This window comes from Carassius carassius, chromosome 43, assembly GCF_963082965.1.
Source record: "Carassius carassius chromosome 43, fCarCar2.1, whole genome shotgun sequence".
Taxonomy (NCBI): Eukaryota; Metazoa; Chordata; class Actinopteri; order Cypriniformes; family Cyprinidae; genus Carassius; species Carassius carassius.
Window position 1 is genome coordinate 12,846,754 of NC_081797.1, and position 19,089 is coordinate 12,865,842.

The following is a 19,089-nucleotide window of genomic DNA, read 5'->3' on the forward strand; positions in this document are numbered from 1 at the left end:
TTAGCAGTCCAGTTTCATCTAATGCCATCTTTCTGTATTTATTCTATTTTATCAACTAACTAAAAGGGAGTTTTTGTTAACACATTCAATTAGCAAACCCTGATTAAAGGGATAGTTCACCCAAAAATGAAAATGTGATGTTTACTTGCTTACCCCCAGGGCAGCCAAGATGTAGGTGACTTTGCTTCTTCAGTAGAAAACAAATTGAGATTTTTAAGCTGGGATTCCCATCCACTTACATTATAAGACTGATAGACTGCAACAGTTTGAGTTAAAAATCTCAGTTTGTGTCCTAATGAAGAAACTAAGTCACATACATCTTGAAAGCCTTGTGGGTAAGCAGGTAATCATAACATTTTCATTTTTAGGTGAACGATCCCTTTAACTTCCAGGCAGCTTATTATTGTCACATAAAAAAAGCAACAAGATTGAGAAAGACGTACAATGTTCTGCACTGTATTATCATTAGCGACATTATCATTATACCATATAGAGTGCAGATTAGCTTGACAATAATTAAAAAGCACTAAATGTAGTACGTTTAAAGCCCTATGACAATAAATAGTGCATGTGGTCAAGAGCGACAATAATGATTTCTCCATTTAGGCATACTGTCGTCTCATAACACATTACGATACGTGAAGCTCATTTAAGGTGCAGTCAATATTTCGCAAATAAAAAAGCCAGTTGTCTATTGTTGATTGGGTATTGATGTATGAAGCACACCTCACACAGAAGAACTAATAAACCTATCAGCTTTCTGATGGTCGACGTGGCAAATCCATGTGAAAACATGTACCCATTGCGAATTCTTTCTCCCTCACGTGAAATTCCCAACTTTATGAATTCCTATTGAAATAACTGGATTTCGCCTGCGAAAATTCAACAAACCACAGTAAATGTGACAACCACTTTAAGCAAAATGAGTGTGGAAGTATATTTCTGCCATGGAATAATTGTTTTTTTTTTAAATAGCTGACTTTTTTCTCACAATTGCGATTTATTTTATCTCACAATTTTTAAATTAGAAAGTCGTAGTTTCAAGTTTACATCTCGCAAATGATTTTGAGTTTTAAACTTCTTTGAAGTCAGACTTTTTTACTTAATTCTGACTTGATATCTCACAATAAGTTTTTCGACAAAAACAAACAAACATAATTGTCTGACTTTTTTCTTGCAAATCCAGGAGTTCTAAGACAAAAGTCTTAATTATTAGAAATAACTCTAAATTGTGAGATAAAAAGCCTCAATCACCCTTTTTAATTTTTTTTATTCCATCGGGGAAATAAGCTTCTCTTAATTTGAGACAGTAAAATGTGTATTAATTAAAATGGAGACATTCCACGTCTATTGTCTATGAAAAACTAGAAAAAATCAAAAATTCATCCACAGGTTTAGAACATTATAAAAACAATCACTTTAAATTGAGTCTTCTCCCATTTTTCACACAAAGCAGCCTTGGCATTTGCGCAAAGCAGGAATGAAATTCCAGTTTAAAAAAAATCACAACATACATAGCTACTTCACAAGTTCACAGAAAATGATGGTAGTTAATAATCTGAAACATCTGAAATGGATTCTTCACAGCAATTTGATTCCATCAGCTAGTTTTCCTGCTCGTTCCGAAAGAATCAGAGCGGCAGTGGGAAAAGTCAATGAAGATACCGTCAGGATCCGATTCCAGTGAGTCCAGCCCCTGCATTACAATGGTCTCCGGACTGGAGGAGCAGCTCGGGGGCGATGAGGGGGCCTTGTCCACTTCGGATAAAGCCAACGGGGCGTCCACTGCATGCAGACACCCTGCGGAGGTGTGGATGAAGACGGGTGGAGAAATCAGAGCTGGCTGTCCTGTGGCCCCTCGCATCACACCAGACAGGGTGAGATCGTGATCAAGTGAGAGTCTAGGGGTCGAGCTGGTCTCTATTCCCACAGACAGGGCCGAATAGCCTTGGGGCTCTATGCAGGAAGTGACGTCACACGCAGAGTGACGCCGGATGCCGACGCTGCCCACAGAGCTCACTTCAGAGTCGTACTCGGCCACAGGGGTCAGCATGGGGATGTTGTAACTCTTGGAGCGCACTACTGGATTACTGGAGGGCAGGTCTGCAGACTTGGACCAGCAATACTGCAAATGCCTCTCTGGAAATCAAAAAAATAAATAAATAATGATATGCTGCTTTTTCATTGAACACACAGCAGTAGTCGTACAGTTCTGATATACTTTACAGATTTGTAAGCGGCTGAATGATCAAAGCAGTAAATGTTTATGGGTGGAGAACATCCTTGCAAGATTCTTAAAGGGACAGTTCATCCATTTATTAAATTAAAGTTTAATGCATTTTTTTTTTTTTTTACACATTTGATATTGATAGATTTATTCTGCTTTTTTATTCTACTGAAAGCCTTAGTTATTTTTTCCATTTATCCCTCCTACCTTGTGAAATATGTTATTTCAGATATATTATTGTATTTGTGTATTTTTATGAAGTTTGTCATCTTAAATTCCATTTATGATGAAAAGAGATTTAGAAACAATATAATTAAAATCTGTCTCTTTAGGTTTATACAGCTAACATTAACAACATGTAGAAAAAAAACACACACAAAATAAATGTTTTCCACCTATTATTTTAAATGTAGCCAGTTATTTAATTTTAGAAAACAACATGCTATAATATTTATATTATAATATTAATAGTGTTTTTCCTCATATAGTATAAATGTGTTTTAATACATGAAAACAGTCCTTTTTAAAACTCATTCTTGATCTTGAAATCTTTTTATTTTTTTCTGTATTTCTATGATGCAGGAAAAAATGATTAATTAATAAGTTTTACTGAATTATTCTGTGTGTGTAAATTATGTGGAGGACCACTGAAAAGTAGTGGTGGACAGTTTAATAATGTTTTATTTCTTTGCATTATTAAGATACAAATGTTGGTCATTTTCACTGCTGTCCTTCCAAGCTTTTTTTTACAGAAAATTATATGTATAACACGTATAGTACTGTTCTGAGGTTTGGGCTCAGTAACATTTTCTAACATTTTAAATCTTTCAATTTAACTTTTGTAACAAATGTAAACTGGCATAAATGTAAAAGCATTTAATGTTAAGTAAGATTTCGGTTTCAAATATTTAGAACTTTCGATTCATCAAAGAATCCTGAAAAAAATGTATTATTGGTTCCACAAAAATACAAAACTGTTTTCAACATTGATAATAATAAATGTTTCTTGAGCACCAAATCATTATACTAGATTGATTTCTGAAGGATCATGTGACCCTGAAGACTGGAGTCATGATGCTGAAAACATTTAGCTTTGCCATCACCGAAATAAATTGCATTTTAAATTATATTATAATAAAAAAAGTTATTTTAAATTGTAATAATATTTCACAATATAACCATTTTAACTGTATTTTTTTTTTAATAAATGAAGCCTTGTTGAGCAGAAGAGACTTCAAACATTCAAATTTCTTAGTTTTGATCTGTAGAATATGTTTCCCTTCTTTTCTGCTGTCACTGCTTATTTTATTTTTTTAATATACAGCTGCCATTTTAACTTGTGAACTATCCCTCCAGTTCCCTTCTTTGGATATCTGAAACGTTGGGTTTTCAAAATGCTTCTTTATTGCTTCTCTCACCGATAACACAGGAGCACTGAGAGGCGCCACACTCATGTGAACACAGTCCCTGCGTGCCCAGGTACGGTGACACCACCTTCTGAATGAGAGACTCCAGCTTCAGGTATTCTTCACTCACACCTTTAGATTCATGAACCCCCTGGAAGACAGGAAGTTTCACTTTGACTCGATCTCTTTTGAAGTATTCCTTACAGTCATTGTAGTTGAGACGCACAAGGCCTATGATTAATGTCTCACTCAATGAGACACAACTGCTGAAATCAGGGCGAATGACCCGATGTTATAATCTCTGGGTGCAGCTCATGACAGTATGGCTGGATCTTTCACATGATCTAAGAAGATGTGTACCTGTAACACCAAAAGCATCTGGACGATGGAGGGAGGGACGCGTGCTCGCGGTCTGGACAGAGCCTCCTCCAGCTTCACGTTAAGGGTGATGGTGTTTCGGAAGTGCAGCAGGGCCAGCTGACGCACCGATGGCTCCTTCCCCTGAGACGCCATAAACACACACCACTGCTGTAACTGACGTCTACCCACTTATTTCACACAGAATGTCTAGACTGTACCTGGACGGGGTGGAAGATGGCTTGAAGCATGGTGAGAACATCACAAAAGAAGAAGTCCCAGGTCTCAGCCAAAGAGTCCAGTAACTTCTGACCTGTTTGTGTACAAGTGACATACTGTGTAATGACATTAAGTTAAAAAATTATTATAAGAGATGTTTAAAATGGGAGGGTATACCTTCATAAAACCGTATTTTGTCCCGTAAAATGACCATGCCTTTAGTTAAAAGCTGATTCTGATGATGAGGAAAAGAGGGAAGAAATGCAATCTACATATTAGAACAAACAAACAAATCTCTATAAATAAAATAATTAAATATCTTACCTGGAGGTATTCTGTAAAGAATGAGCCCAACTCCGTTTTCAATAGCTGCCTGATAAAATGAAATATTATAACATTTTAATGTGTTTAAAATGTGTTTCGGAAGAAAAATCAAATCATTATACATACATAAATGGGTAATTATATACTATTTATAAAATAATTTTAACAATATTACTTATACACAGTATTCACTACCATTCAAAAGTTTGGGGTCGGTAAAATGTTTTAATGTTTGTTAGAAGTCACTTAAGCTTACCAAGACTTTATTCATTTGATGATAAAAACAAACAAATGCATAAACAGTAAAAAACAATATTGTGTAATATTCTTACAATTTATATTAACCATTTTTTATTGTTATAATTTTAAAATGTCATTTATTTTTGTGATGCAAAGCTGAATGTTAAAAACGGGTGCTTCTTCATATTTTTGTGGAACCCATGCTACATTTTTTTAGGATTCTTTGATGAATAAAAAGAATTCCATTCATTAGAAAAGTAAAAAAGCTTTTTTTCAATTTATTGCGACCTTGTGGAGAAAAAAAGTATACATTTTTCTTTTAAAAACATCTTACTGATCACAAAGTACTGAATGATTTACAAATTATTAAAAAATATATTTTAGATGAAGTGTCTTTTTCTGCATTATTTTCTTGAGAATTAGCCACATCTCCTCCCAAATTCTTATTAAAGAAATGCAAAAAAAAAAAAACAAAAAAAAACCCTATTTATACCATTATTAATACTGTAATGAGAATGGGGGCAATTGTGCTTAATTATGACAAAAAATATGTAATATCACAATACAAAAAAAATATAATAAGCTTAAAATTTGATAAAAAGAATAAGCTTAATTTGATGTGTTAAAAATATTTTCTTATTTTTTACTTTTGATTTTGGGGTGAAATATGATATGGTATGTTTTTCTTAGCTGGTATTTTATTGCTTCACATTTTTTTCTGGTAATAGTTATATAATAGTGGACTGAGGCTCTGCGTCCTCTCACAACTGTTCTGCTGATAATGTGAAGACTCCACTGCTGCCAACGTGTACATTTTAAACACTTCTAACAGTTACCATTCTAGCGAAATTAATTTAAAATAACAAGAAGCACAACATACCATGCTGTTTTTCCTCACCTCACACCTTCATTGAGTGTATAGAGTTCGTTGTCCGCCAGTCCTTTCTTTTGGAATACAGCAATAACTGCGTTGTGAATGCTGAAATAAATCACACAGACGGGAAATTACATCTCAGTTTCTGACACTTATTGACATGCACTACACACAAAACCCGCACTAACCTGTTCCATGTGGCATTAGGGCCTGATCCTCTCTCCTCCAGTGAAGCCTTTTCATTTTTGCCCAGCTGACTCAGATTTGGAGAACTTACCAACTTCAAGCGGTACAGAGTCCTCATGGTTCAAACAGAGGGATAAAACACGGTTCAGTTAGTCCAGAACAGCAACAACAAGTGAGAGAAGGGGAGGAGCTGGAAAGATGCAGCTAGAGACGAGAAGGGGAGGAAACTACTGGTTTATTGTTGAGAAACCAATTTCCTTCCTGCTAACATTACATTCCATCCTTTCCTTAGTTTCTATCTCTCTGTCAAACACACACACACACCCACAAAGATGAACCAATCTCGTTTAATAGTTAAGCAACACAAAAACACCCCTTCTTTCACACTCCTAGTTTGAGGGAGTGACAGCCTGCTCCTCCTAGCGATGTGAGCTGGTTTTAAAATGTTTACTCTTTGAAGTGCTCAAAAAAAAAAAAAAACTTTTTTATATATACATTATATATACATTATATATATATATATATATATATATATATATATATATATATATATTAGTTATGTTTACAAAATGTTTTATATCATCATTGTTATTACATTATCTTAAGTTTTTAAATATAAAAATATATTTTATATACTGTACAAAAGTAAAAATAGTGTATTATATGAAATATAATTATATATATATAAATATATATATATATATATATATATATATATATATATATGTACACACACGCACACTTAAACACATACATTTATTTTAACAAAAAAATACAATTAAACCAAAAAAAGTTATAAATAATATAATAACAACAATTAATTTTAATTTTTAATTATATATATATATATATATTTTATAAAAGTATGAAAAATAAATATTACAGACACTGGTGACTGTACTTTATTGATTTTAGTCTGGAAAATGTTGACCCATTTGTCACTGGCCCTGTCTGCACTCATTGAATTTACATTAATATTGATTAACCCATTTTGATACATGGAACTAAGTCATCTCCTGTGGCATCATACTGATACTAGACTAACACACACAAAGTGACTCCCTCAGCAGGTGGTAAATTGAGGAATGTCACACATTGTGAGAAAATGTTGTAATAGGGCTTATTTAGGGTGTACAGGAAAACAAAGGACATCACAAACAAATAACAGGATATGAGTATGTATAGCAGGAAGTGACTGTGTTAATGGTTTTGTTCACAGCATCAGTTTTACCTCCTGAATGGATGACTGCTTCCATCCATGTGAAGGTGGTGTGGCAGAGCAAACAGGGCAGAGAAGCTGAACGTGGATGATCTAGGGGCGGGTCGATCAATGTGGGCTCCGCTCAAGTTCTCCAGCATTGTTATCGAAAGGCTGCCAGATCCTCCTTTCAATCAGAACATCTCTGGTCCTTCTGATAACACAAATGGACAAAGAAAGAGAAAAAATGAGAGCGTGTTGTGGTGGCTGCTCCCGCATAACTCATGAATGCATCTTTAAGGAATTAGATCACCAAAAATGAAAATTCTGCATTAATTACTCACCCGCGTGGTTCCAAACCTGTAAGACCTTGTTCATCTCAGGAACACAAATTAAGATCTTTTTGATGAAATCCGAGAGCTTTCTGACCCAGCATACAAAGAAACACAATTGATGTACTAATTCTTTAGTAAGAACATTGTTAAAATAGTCTTTGTGAAATCAGTGATTCAACCAAAATTTTTTGAAGCTACAAGAATATTTTTTTATGTATATTCTGACGTAGGACGTTCATCTCTCTTCATCTGTATATTCTGGTTCGTATAAGTAAGGCTGGGCAAAAAAATGCAAGTCATCCGCAAGTCAAAATCTTCAGACATGTTTACAAAGACCGCTTTATTTAAATCGTGCGACTTCCTCTACTTTTAAACAAAGCTCAGCACATGGGGTTTTATGTCAGAACGCCGGCTCCTGCGTCATCAGTAGATCTCGTGAGCACTCACTGAAGACTGACAAATATTGCTAAATAAAGTCATTATTTTTGTTTTCTTTGAGCACAAAAATATTATTATGGCTTCATAAAATTAATGTTGAACCACTGATGTCACATGGACTATTTTAATGATGTCCTTATTACCTTTTCGGGCCATGAACATGTAATTTGCGTTGCGGTCTATGCAGGGACAGAAAGCTCTTGGATTTCATCAAAAATAACTTCATTTGTGTTCAGAAGATGAACAAAGGTCTTTCGAGTTTGCAATGACATGAGGGTGACAGTACCTACTGACTTTTATTCAAATGTTTCTTTAACAACATTCTTCGAAATACAAAGAGAAATTAATACAAGTTTGAAACAACTCGAGGGTGTGAAAATGATGACAAAAGTGTCATTTTCGGGTGAAGTATCTCTTTAACTAACCTTAATTTCATTACAATTAATTAGTTATCCATCTGAATGATTTGTTCTCAAAATTAACTGATCCGAATCTCAAATTCATTTTGAAGATCAAGTCTCCATTCATTGTAATTGCAAAGAAAAGAGCAACCAGCATGGACTTTAAAAGAAAAATCGAATTTTATCTCATACAGGGTTTCCCAAAAGCAACTATGATTACCAATAGAGTTCAGTGGAACTTACCACAATAGTTAGCTACCGTTGCTTTTGGGAAACACACCCCTGGTTTGAAACGACATGAGGGTGTGTAATGACAACATTTTCAATTTTAAGTGAACTATCCCTTTAAATTTCACAACTCCCTAATGCAAGCATTTGGTAACAAGTCTCGATTATGAGCCCATTTTACAAGCGAACTACAGTAAAAACTATTATTCTTTTATATTCTGTCGAATACCCCCCAAATGTCATTCATTTCGGCTGCTGTTAAAGCAAAGATCGATGTGCTTGTTTACGTTATACATTCTACATGTGTTCCTCCATGCGACACAATTCATCCCGCGCCCCCTGCTGGAGCATCTGGGAAGCTTCGCAGAAGAAATAGGCTACTACAACAAAAGACTTGCCTTGCATCAGTCTGTCATCATTTGCTCACGCGGCCGTAAGAGCGTTGAATGGCCTCTTTATTAAACACACACACACACACACACACACACACACACACAAACGCATCTCAACGGCCTCGACCTAAATATGTGACTTTGCTTTATGTTCCACTTTCCCTGAAGCCTCATGTCAGTTTCCCTTTGTTCACTGAACGTGCCAGGACACGAGCCACGATGTGTTCGAGGAGCAGGAGGAGTCCATTACCCTTTCCAAAGTGCAGACAGTTAAAACGACGACGTCTGGGTAAACCTGAGAAGCCTGTTTGAGAGGAAGGGCATCACTTCCCATTCTGGACAAATAGATCTCGCTTGCCTCTTCTATTAAAACTCGATAAGAATCAAGCAACCCAAGTGGCCGTGTTACAATGCATCATTTTCTGCTGGTTACATGTTTCATCACTAGCTGTAAGTTATTCATGGCGGGATTGACGCACTGGGTACTCAATGTACCTTACGATGATCAAGGCACGTTTGTTATTGACAAACAGCGCAACAATACACCATTCACCCAGGGATAAAAAACGCAGTTTAGCATTAAACTCCCGGTTCTAACACTCTACAGAAACAGTAGTGCATCGTAACAATGTTCCCACTCACCATCATGTGCTCCGCTTGCAAAGTGGGGATATTTAAGTAACTTCAGTGATGACGAAAACAATACATATGATGGCTTTGACTTCAGGAGAAACTAATCCATAAATGCGGATGTGGGTTGTGCGGGGTTAATGGATCATTCCTGTGGCATCCCCAATATTCGCCCCTCCTTTTTGCTTCACGAGTCGCAGACTGTCTGACTAGACGGCGGTCCAGACTGTGGCGCGTTCACGCCCCAACACGTGCACGCGCGCCACTGTGCAAAGGGTCGCGATGCGCTCGAGACAAAATGAAATCAATGCCTGATATGCTAATATTAAGTAAAGGAAATTATGTTTCCGTTTCGCTTCATGAGCTCAATGTTCAAGCTCAGCAGGAAGCCATATATAGGCGAATGAAATCCATATTCAATCCAGTAACAGGGCGGCAATCTTTATCTGGATCCCTAATTTAGATTGAGACAATCCCTGCTGAGTTGACAGGGATACAATTTAGCACACCAGCGGTTTATCTGAAAGAGGAGGAGCAGAATTCAAATAAACTGGATTTGAATTAAATTGAGCTTTTTAGTCATGACATTAGATTACAGGCGAAAGCAGAAAGCAGGCGAACATGGAGAAGAAGAAAAAAGTAGGGTGGGGACTTTCTATGCATCGATAGTTTATTGAATATTGAGAAGTGGGCGTTGCTTTCAAAATTGTGACATGAATATAAGCACGAAGGGGCGGGGTTAATTAAAACCATTAAATTATTGGGGAAATCCAGTATACATCACCAGAGAGAGTTCCATTTTTCTGTTGTTTTTAGCTGTTTTTATACACTCTATGGTTTTTACCAATAGAAAACATTAATGGCATTTTGATTAAAAATTACTATTTTTTTTTTACATGAAATAGGTGCACGGACGGATAGTTCACAATAAATTCAGAAACATGCATTTATAAAACATATGGTGATTTTTTTTTCTTACACACTCACTGGATAGCTCAGTCTTTATGACGTAGAACGCACGAGTGAATGGGCGGGGCGGCGTAAAGGTTCTAACGCGGGAATATACAAAGTACGTTCTTGAAGAATCTTGCTGCTCGGCCGGAGTTCGAGTTTTCTATCAGAACGTTGTTATAGTAACTTTGTCTGAACGCTCACCAGTTCAGTTCGTCTTCTCGACTGAGAGCGGGGTAGGTGGTAACTCACTATGGGCGTAAGTTAGCGCGTAATGCTGTGTCAGACTTCCTGTTGTTACATTTCAGCGATCTCCACTCACGTTATACACATCCACCATCGTTTAAAAGAGAATATTGCCGGCTTTTGAGACGAAGCGATAAGAAAACACATGGATCACTGTGAGAGGCAAGAGGAGAGGAAACCTCTTACAACCCACACGTGTTTTGGGCAGGTTTGTATTTTGGGGACATGTGTGTTGGTCATTTGGATACTATGTTAATAGCTACAGAAACACACGGTTTATAATGTACTCGTATAGTAATATTTCTTAGTATTTATCTGTTGTAGTATGCATACACTGCCGAGGAGTATCATGCAGTCCAGAATGCTCTACGGCAGAAACTCGGACCTGAATACATCAGCACCAGACAGGCTGGAGGAGGGCAAAAAGTGAGAATTAATGCACTTAATGTACACTTATCAATATTATTTAGCCTTGGTGATCTAATATAAAGCTGTTTTTCATATTATTAGACCTTTGTCTTTTTTTGCAGGTGTGCTATATTGAAGGTCACAGAGTTATAAGTCTGGCCAATGAGATGTTTGGTTATAATGGATGGTCGCATTCAATATCTCAACAAAATGTTGGTAAGGACACCATATTTATAACGATGGGTACATATTCTCAAACATTCCCATTAATGTTGCTTTCAGGTTTCAGGATCAGTTGCTTATTTTTTTAAAAGACTGGTCTACCTTGTGTTACAGACTTTGTGGACCTGATCAATGGGAAGTTTTATGTTGGAGTCAGTGCCTTTGTGAAGGTTCAGTTAAAGGTAAGAGCTCTTTTTGAGAAGACAGACACATCATTGTGAGGAGCATACCATTTCTTCAGCGTCTTCTCCACAGGACGGCTCGTACCATGAGGATGTAGGATATGGGGTGAGCGAAGGCCTCAAATCTAAAGCTCTGTCACTGGAAAAAGCAAGAAAAGAAGCCGTCACAGATGGACTGAAAAGAGCACTCAAGTAATTATTTCTGCTGCTATGTACAGTATACCTGATTATGATTGGTCAGTTGTGGCATTCTGTGGTCAGTGCTTTTTTGTTTTTAGTAAAATTTAGTAAGATTAGAAGAAATAAAACATTAGACAATAGAAATACTTATATTACAAAACATTTCTATTCTAAGAAAAGTTTCTTAAGCACAGGGTTGCCAGGTTTAAAAAAAAAAAACCCGCCCAATTGCTACTCAAAACTAGCTTAATGGTGTTTCGAGGGGTTTCCCCTGGTAAAAATCACATTCCCGGGGGTAAATATCCATTATTGGGGTCGCATCAACCCGCAGACATGGAAAAACTAATTCTTGGCAATATAGCATATTGGCATGATTTATTTTCTCTGACAATGAAGACTGAAGTAATGGCTGCTGAAGATTCAGCTTTGGCATCGCAGGAATAAATTATATTGAAATGTATTAAGTAGAAAACTGTCATTTTAATTTTCAATAATATATAAAATAGTTTTGTCTATCAAATAAATGTAGCTTTGGTGAGCATAAGAGACTTAAAGACAAAAAAAAATGTCCAACATATTTTCTCTTACATCATAAAAAATATATATACATTCGATAAGAAGCCATATAATAAGCAGGATAATATATAGTCATCGTTATTACTGCAAAATCCATTTGAGATAATACAATGCCTTTCTACTTCATCAGGCTCCTGATCACCCTGTCAAGATTAATTTTGAGATAAAGATTGGCTGACTATACACTATGCCTTATATAATAGCCGTTTTTGAATTTTAATATAACTGTTTCCTTTCAATTTTATAAGGTGTTTTGGAAATGCACTTGGAAATTGTATTCTGAATAAGGAGTATCTCATAGCCATCAATAAAATACCAAAACAGGTAAGTAATCCCGTCAACATTTGGGCCAAATCTGTTGATACTCTTGACTTATTTAAATAATTTCTCCCACCCTGTCTCTGAAATATGATGTATATTCCGTTATCTCAGCCACCTCCTCCATTAGACATGGACAAAACCAAACGCAGTGATGGTGAGCCATCCGTGGAGAAGGCCAGGTTCGACAGCCTGGCCCGAGCCAACAGCAGGGAATTTATCAAACTGGCGGAACCAGCCAACATCCCCTCAGAGCGGATAGAAAGTCACCCTGTACGAGGACGACATGAGAGCGGCGCTGGATCCAGGACTTCATTGACAATCACGGCAGCACATTCTGGCAACACATCAGCTCACCAGGACTCTGAAAACAGGCCCAGCAACACCTCAAGGTGAGTTTATTTAGTGTTACAACTACAACAATTCAATTCAAGTTTATTTGTATAGCGCTTTTTACAATACAAATCGTTACAAAGCAACTTTACAGAAAATTATGTTTCTACAATATTTAGTAATAGCTTATAAGTGGTGACTGTCAGTTTGTGCACGTATGACAGGATTTGCAGAAAAATTTATACAAGTCGTAGTCAGCCAGATGATGAACATTATTAATAATTAATAATTATTATATGATGCAGTCACACTTGTAGCAATATTTGTTAGTTCTGTTGTTGATTCAGGGTTAGTATCATCTGGGGTCCTCTGAGGGTCAGCATCATCTCTTCTCAGGTTTTCTGGATCCAGACTGAAGCTTGTGTAAATCCTATCCTGTGGCAAAACATAGAAACAAATAGAGACATCATTAGCATAGCTGCTGTTCCAACAAACTAAAATTAATTAGTTTAACCCAAGCTAAAGAATAAGAATGCACATTTGATCAGATACAACTATACTCACAATTTAAGATACATTATTCAAATGCTTGGCGAAAGAGGTGCGTTTTTAATCTAGATTTAAACAGAGAGAGTGTGTCTGAACCCCAAACATTATCAGGAAGGCTATTCCAGAGTTGGGGAGCCAAATGTGAAAAAGCTCTACAGTCGTGGCCAAAAGTTTTGAGAATTACATAAATATTAGTTTTCAAAAAGTTTGCTGCTAAACTGCTTTTAGATCTTTCAGTTGTTTCTGTGATGTACTGAAATATAATTACAAGCACTTCATACGTTTCAAAGGCTTTTATCGACAATTATATGACATTTATGCAAAGAGTCAGTATTTGCAGTGTTGGCCCTTCTTTTTCAGTACCTCTGCAATACGACTGGGCATGCTCTCAATCAACTTCTGGGCCAAATCCTGACTGATAGCAACCCATTCTTTCATAATCACTTCTTGGAGTTTGTCAGAATTAGTGGGTTTTTGTTTGTCCACCCGCCTCTTGAGAATTGACCACAAGTTCTCAATGGGATTAAGACCCAAAATTTCAACATTCTGGTCCCCGAGCCACTTAGTTATCACTTTTGCCTTATGGCACGGTGCTCCATCGTGCTGGAAAATGCTTTGTTCTTCACCAAACTGTTGTTGGATTGTTGGAAGAAGTTGCTGTTGGAGGGTGTTTTGGTACCATTCTTTATTCATGGCTGTGTTTTTGGGCAGAATTGTGAGTGAGCCCACTCCCTTGGATGAGAAGCAACCCCACACATGAATGGTGTCAGGATGCTTTACTGTTGGCATGACACAGGACTGATGGTAGCGCTCACCTTTTCTTCTCTGGACAAGCCTTTTTCCAGATGCCCCAAACAACCGGAAAGGGGCTTCATCGGAGAATATGACTTTGCCCCTGTCCTCAGCAGTCCATTCAACTTTCTGCAGAAGATCAATCTGTCCCTGGTGTTTTTTTTTTTTGGAGAGAAGTGGCTTCTTTGCTGCCCTTCTTGACACCAGGCCATCTTCCAAAAGTCTTGGCCTCACTGTGCGTGCAGATGCGCTCACACCTGCCTGCTGCCATTCCTGAGCAAGCTCTGCACTGGTGGCACTCCCATCCCGCAGCTGAATCCTCTTTAGGAGACGATCCTGGCGCTTGCTGGACTTTCTTGGACGCCCTGAAGCCTTCCTTACAAGAATTGAACCTCTTTCCTTGAAGTTCTTGATGATCCTATAAATTGTTGATTTAGGTGCAATCTTAGTAGCCACAATATCCTTGCCTGTGAAGCCATTTTTATGCAACGCAATGATGGCTGCACACGTTTCTTTGCAGGTCACCATGGTTAACAATGGAAGAACAATGATTTCAAGCATCACCCTCCTTTTAACATGTCAAGTCTGCCATTCTAACCCAATCAGCCTGACATAATGATCTCCAGTCTTGTGCTCGTCAACATTCTCACCTGAGTTAACAAGACGATTACTGAAATGATCTCAGCAGGTCCTTTTAATGACAGCAATGAAATGCAGTGGAAAGGTTTTTTATGGGATTAAGTTAATTTTCATGGCAAAGAAACACTATGCAATTCATCTGATCACTCTTCATAACATTCCGGAGTATATGCAAATTGCTATTATAAAAACTTAAGCAGCAACTTTCCAATTTCCAATATTTATGTAATTCTCAAAACTTTTGGCCACGACTGTACCTCCTTTAGTGGACTTTGCTATCCTAGGAACTACCAAAAGTCAAGCGTTTTGTGACCTTAGGGAGCGTGATGGATTGTAGCGTGGTAGAAGGCTAGTTAGGTACACAGGAGCTAAACCATTTAGGGCCTTATAGGTAAGTAATGATAATTTGTAACTGATACGGAACTTAATAGGTAGCCAGTGCAGAGACTGTAAAATTGGGGTAATATGATCATATTTTCTTGACCTGGTAAGGACTCTAGCCACTGCATTTTGGACTACCTGTAGCTTGTTTATTGAAGAAGCAGGACAACCACCTAGAAATGCATTACAATAGTCCAGTCTAGAGGTCATGAATGCATGAACTAGCTTTTCTGCATCAGAAACAGGCAACCTGTTTCGTAGCTTGGCAATGTTTTCTAAGATGGAAGAATGCAGTTTTTGTAACATGGGAAATATGATTTTCAAAAGAAAAGTTGCTCTCACCCAGATTTTTGACTGTAGAAGAAGTAACAGTACAGTTGCAGATTGTAATCTACTGTAGATTCTGTGTAGTGTTTTTTGGTCCAATAATTAATATCTCTGTCTTATCCGAATTTAATTGGAGAATTAATTAATTGGAAAATTATTGGTCATCCAATCTTTTACATTTTTAACACACTCTGTTAGCTTAGATAATTTTCATCTGGTCTCGTTGAGATCTATAGCTGAGTATCATCAGCATAACAGTGGAAGCTAATTCCGTATTTTCTAATAATATTACCAAGGGGCAACATGTATATTGAAAATAGAAGGGGACCTAGGACGGATCCTTGTGGCACTCCATATTTTACTGATGATAAATGAGATGACTCCCCATTTTAGTAAACAAAATGGTAGCGATCAGACAGGTAGGATCTAAACCATCTTAGAGCCTGCCCTTGAATACCTGTATAGTTTTGTAATCGATCTATGAGTGTGTCATGATCTATGGTGTCGAACGCAGCACTAAGATCAAGTAAAACTAGAAATGAGATGCAGCCTTGATCTGACGCAAGAAGCAGGTCATTTGTAATTTTAACAAGTGCAGTTTCTGTGCTATGGTGGGGCCTGAAACCTGACTGAAATTCTTCATACAGTTCATTTTTGTGCAGGAAGGTGCTCAATTGAGCAGACACAACTTTTTCTAAAATTTTAGACATAAATGGAAGATTAGAAATAGGCCTATAATTTGCCAGTTCACTAGGATCTAGTTTTGGTTTCTTGATAAGAGGCTTAATAACCGCCACCTTGAATGGTTTTGGGACGTGACCTAAAGATAACGACGAGTTAATAATATTGAGAAGCGGTTCTTCGGCTACAGGTAACAGCTCTTTTAGTAATTTAGTGGGTACAGGATCTAATAAACATGTTGTTGGTTTAGATACAGTGATAAGTTTATTTAGCTCTTCCTGTCCTATATTTGTAAAGCACTGCAGTTTATCTTTGGGTGCGATGGATGAAACTGAAGTGTTAGACGCTGTTGAATCTACATTCGCTATTGTATTTCTAATGTTATTTATTTTATTAGTGAAGAAATTCATGGTCATTATTATTTAACGTTGGTGGAATATTTGAATCAGGTGGCGTCTGGTAATTTGTTAATTTAGCCACTGTGCTAAATAAAAACCTTGGATTGTTTTGGTTATTTTCTATGAGTTTGTGTATATGCTCTGCCCAACACTAGCCAGCTGCACTTCTGATAAATCTGCTTCTCTCCATGTTCTTAGGTCAGCAGCTGACATGGCTGACCTGTCCTCGTCCGATCCTCCTCTGGACTCCAAGCAGCAGAGGAAGCTGAGACAGCAGCAGCTGCAGCAAAAGTTCAGACAGGAAATGGAGGCTAAGAAGCTGCTTCAGAAGCAGAAAACCCAACAGTCCAACGGTTCCGCTGAGCAAGGTGATGGAAAATTTAAGGGTTCATGTTTTAGCCATGAGTATAAAAGATTCAAGCCTTTGCCTGCAGGAGTGTCAGGTGTGTAGCACTCTCCATCGGTGGGTTTATCGTTTTAGGACAGGCTGTAGGTCCTGTTAACCACAGTACACCAAACGGACACCTGGTGACAACTAAGCAGGAGGAGTATCTGGCTGGTAAGGAGTATTCTAAAGAAATGTGTGGTAATAGTAAATGTGGACTGGAAAAATTATTGATCAGACATGGTAAATACTGGCTGATTTCAAACTGGGATGTAGAGGGCTGTTAGGATAGTGGTTCTCGAACCTTTCGACTCAGTGGCCCTCCATTTCCAACACAATTTTTACAAAAGCCCCATGTATAGTAAATATTTCTACCTATTATTTCTGCTATTGTTAATAACTGTCAATAAGTAATAACAGAAATTGGGAAACAAACTGATTTAATTAGAGGAAAAAAATATTTTATTTTGCATTATTATATACTGTATTCCTTTTAAGTAATTTTAGGAGTCATCCTGCGGCCATCTAGTGAGTCATGTCCCTTGGTTGGAAACCACTGTCCTAGGGTGTTCATTAAAAATATTAAAGGACTTTTTTGTTTATTATAAATACATTTTTATGGCTGCCTGTGGCAACAATGTTTTTTCAGCAGACACCGAATGTAGTAATATTGTTGGTTTCACTGGTCAGAAATCATATTATTTGTGATTATATTCTGACAACCAGTTTTTACAGTATGAAATAAAGATGAAAAATAGTTTAAATAATAAAAATGATTAATTTTCTGATATTTAGTTTTTGGCTTTAGTATGTCATAAGAAGTTATACTAAATATACTCCATTTGCAAACAACATTGTCGTTATAAAATCACAATGAAACTGTATATTTTTACATATAAAAAATATTTGACTCTTTATATTTTTTAGGGTTGTTTGCAAGGGAATCGTCATATTTGGGGCGTCAAAGTTTGAAAACCCTGCTTTAAAGATATTAAGCACAAAATTTAAATTCTGTCATTCCAAATATTTTTTTATAGCTTAAACGCCAGTCCTCTTTCATTGCGATTCCATAAAGCATGGCCAGTATCATTTAATTTCTAGTTTTGTCTTAAAATGACAATAAATCGTAAACAAGTAGTTTTCTCCATTCGATAGTTCTTACTAATCTGGTGGAAAGACTTTTGGTAGCTTAGGTTTTAATACAGGAAAAAGGCAAATAGATTGTAAGGTGAAATATATAAATTTCTCACTTCTCCTTAAGATGACCCGGAATTATGGGACTTCACTCTGGATGGCATCGATATGCTCGATGATCCCACAACAGGCTCCACAGAACCTCCCCGTCCCACGACACCGAGCCAGCACAAGATGATGACACGCAGCAAGACCCCGCAGAGAGTCCAGTACCTGAGACCACCAGCTCAACCTCAGGGCCATGTTGTTCCTCAAGGCCAGGGAGGATATGGCCAGTACAGATCCTCAGACATGAGAACTACAGCAGAAGCAGGTACAGTTTGCAGAATAAATACATGCTAATTTAAAAAATATATATATACTTGCCCAGTTGTTTTTGCCTCTTCTTCACTCATGCAAACATCCCACGTCCTCATTAATATAAATAGCCAAGGACTTAACACTCTCAGAGCTGGCACAATTTGTAATAAGCTTGTGCTTGTTGACTTTGCTTGTTCATTAAGATAAAAAAACTTTAGCTGCTTTTTAAATATGGACCTATGGTAATGATGTTGTAAATGTAATTGTTGAAGGTGAACCACAGAGCCCATACAGACACGGCCAAATCATGAAGAAACGAAGACTGGACACGTAATGAATTTAACTATAGTTTTCTTTTAGAAATCTTTTTAGATTTGTTTTATACCAATTTGTGAATATGAAAAGCTAATAAATATGTGTTTGTTTAATCTGTGATGTAAATCAAAACAGAAGCAGGACTTTTCATTTCTGATTTTCTGAGAATAAAAATCTGGAATGAATTGAAACATTTTACTATTTTTTACTGGTAGCTGTTGGCAGGGGGATGTGAAAACTGTGAGTAAAATTCTGGA

The 19,089-nt window shown here is 37.0% G+C and overlaps 2 protein-coding genes across 2 annotated transcripts; one reads left to right on the plus strand and one right to left on the minus strand.

Annotated features, from left to right (window-relative positions):
• Positions 1 to 1,571: 1,571 nt before the first annotated feature.
• prr5a (proline rich 5a (renal)) lies at positions 1,572 to 9,940 on the minus strand. Its single transcript, XM_059536675.1, has 10 exons — positions 9,468 to 9,940; positions 7,065 to 7,245; positions 5,836 to 5,946; positions 5,672 to 5,752; positions 4,534 to 4,582; positions 4,387 to 4,444; positions 4,212 to 4,303; positions 3,994 to 4,134; positions 3,646 to 3,784; positions 1,572 to 2,139 (listed from the first exon to the last, which is right to left on the minus strand). Exons 2-10 carry the CDS (start codon positions 7,190 to 7,192, stop codon positions 1,601 to 1,603), a joined length of 1,338 nt encoding a protein of 445 aa, XP_059392658.1. The 5' UTR covers positions 7,193 to 7,245; positions 9,468 to 9,940; the 3' UTR covers positions 1,572 to 1,600.
• A 515-nt stretch (positions 9,941 to 10,455) lies between these two features.
• rad52 (RAD52 homolog, DNA repair protein) lies at positions 10,456 to 19,023 on the plus strand. The gene is made up of 11 exons (XM_059536968.1): positions 10,456 to 10,860; positions 10,977 to 11,078; positions 11,183 to 11,276; positions 11,397 to 11,464; positions 11,538 to 11,656; positions 12,469 to 12,544; positions 12,653 to 12,930; positions 16,837 to 17,006; positions 17,120 to 17,197; positions 18,285 to 18,530; positions 18,790 to 19,023. Exons 1-11 carry the CDS (start codon positions 10,798 to 10,800, stop codon positions 18,849 to 18,851), a joined length of 1,356 nt encoding a protein of 451 aa, XP_059392951.1. The 5' UTR covers positions 10,456 to 10,797; the 3' UTR covers positions 18,852 to 19,023.
• The last annotated feature ends 66 nt before the right edge of the window (positions 19,024 to 19,089 follow it).

Bases quoted from the DNA above. Each gene is read 5' to 3' on its own strand.
- prr5a (XM_059536675.1), bottom strand. From the start codon at position 7,192: ATGCTGGAGAACTTGAGCGGAGCCCACATTGATCGACCCGCCCCTAGA. The intron at 4,445-4,533 runs GTAAGATATTTA...CCTCATCATCAG, and splicing joins TCTTTACAGAATACCTCCAG to AATCAGCTTTTAACTAAAGG. The intron at 4,304-4,386 runs GTATACCCTCCC...GTACACAAACAG, and splicing joins CAAAATACGGTTTTATGAAG to GTCAGAAGTTACTGGACTCT.
- rad52 (XM_059536968.1), top strand. From the start codon at position 10,798: ATGGATCACTGTGAGAGGCAAGAGGAGAGGAAACCTCTTACAACCCAC. The intron at 11,465-11,537 runs GTAAGAGCTCTT...TCTTCTCCACAG, and splicing joins TTGTGAAGGTTCAGTTAAAG to GACGGCTCGTACCATGAGGA. The intron at 17,198-18,284 runs GTAAGGAGTATT...CTTCTCCTTAAG, and splicing joins GCAGGAGGAGTATCTGGCTG to ATGACCCGGAATTATGGGAC.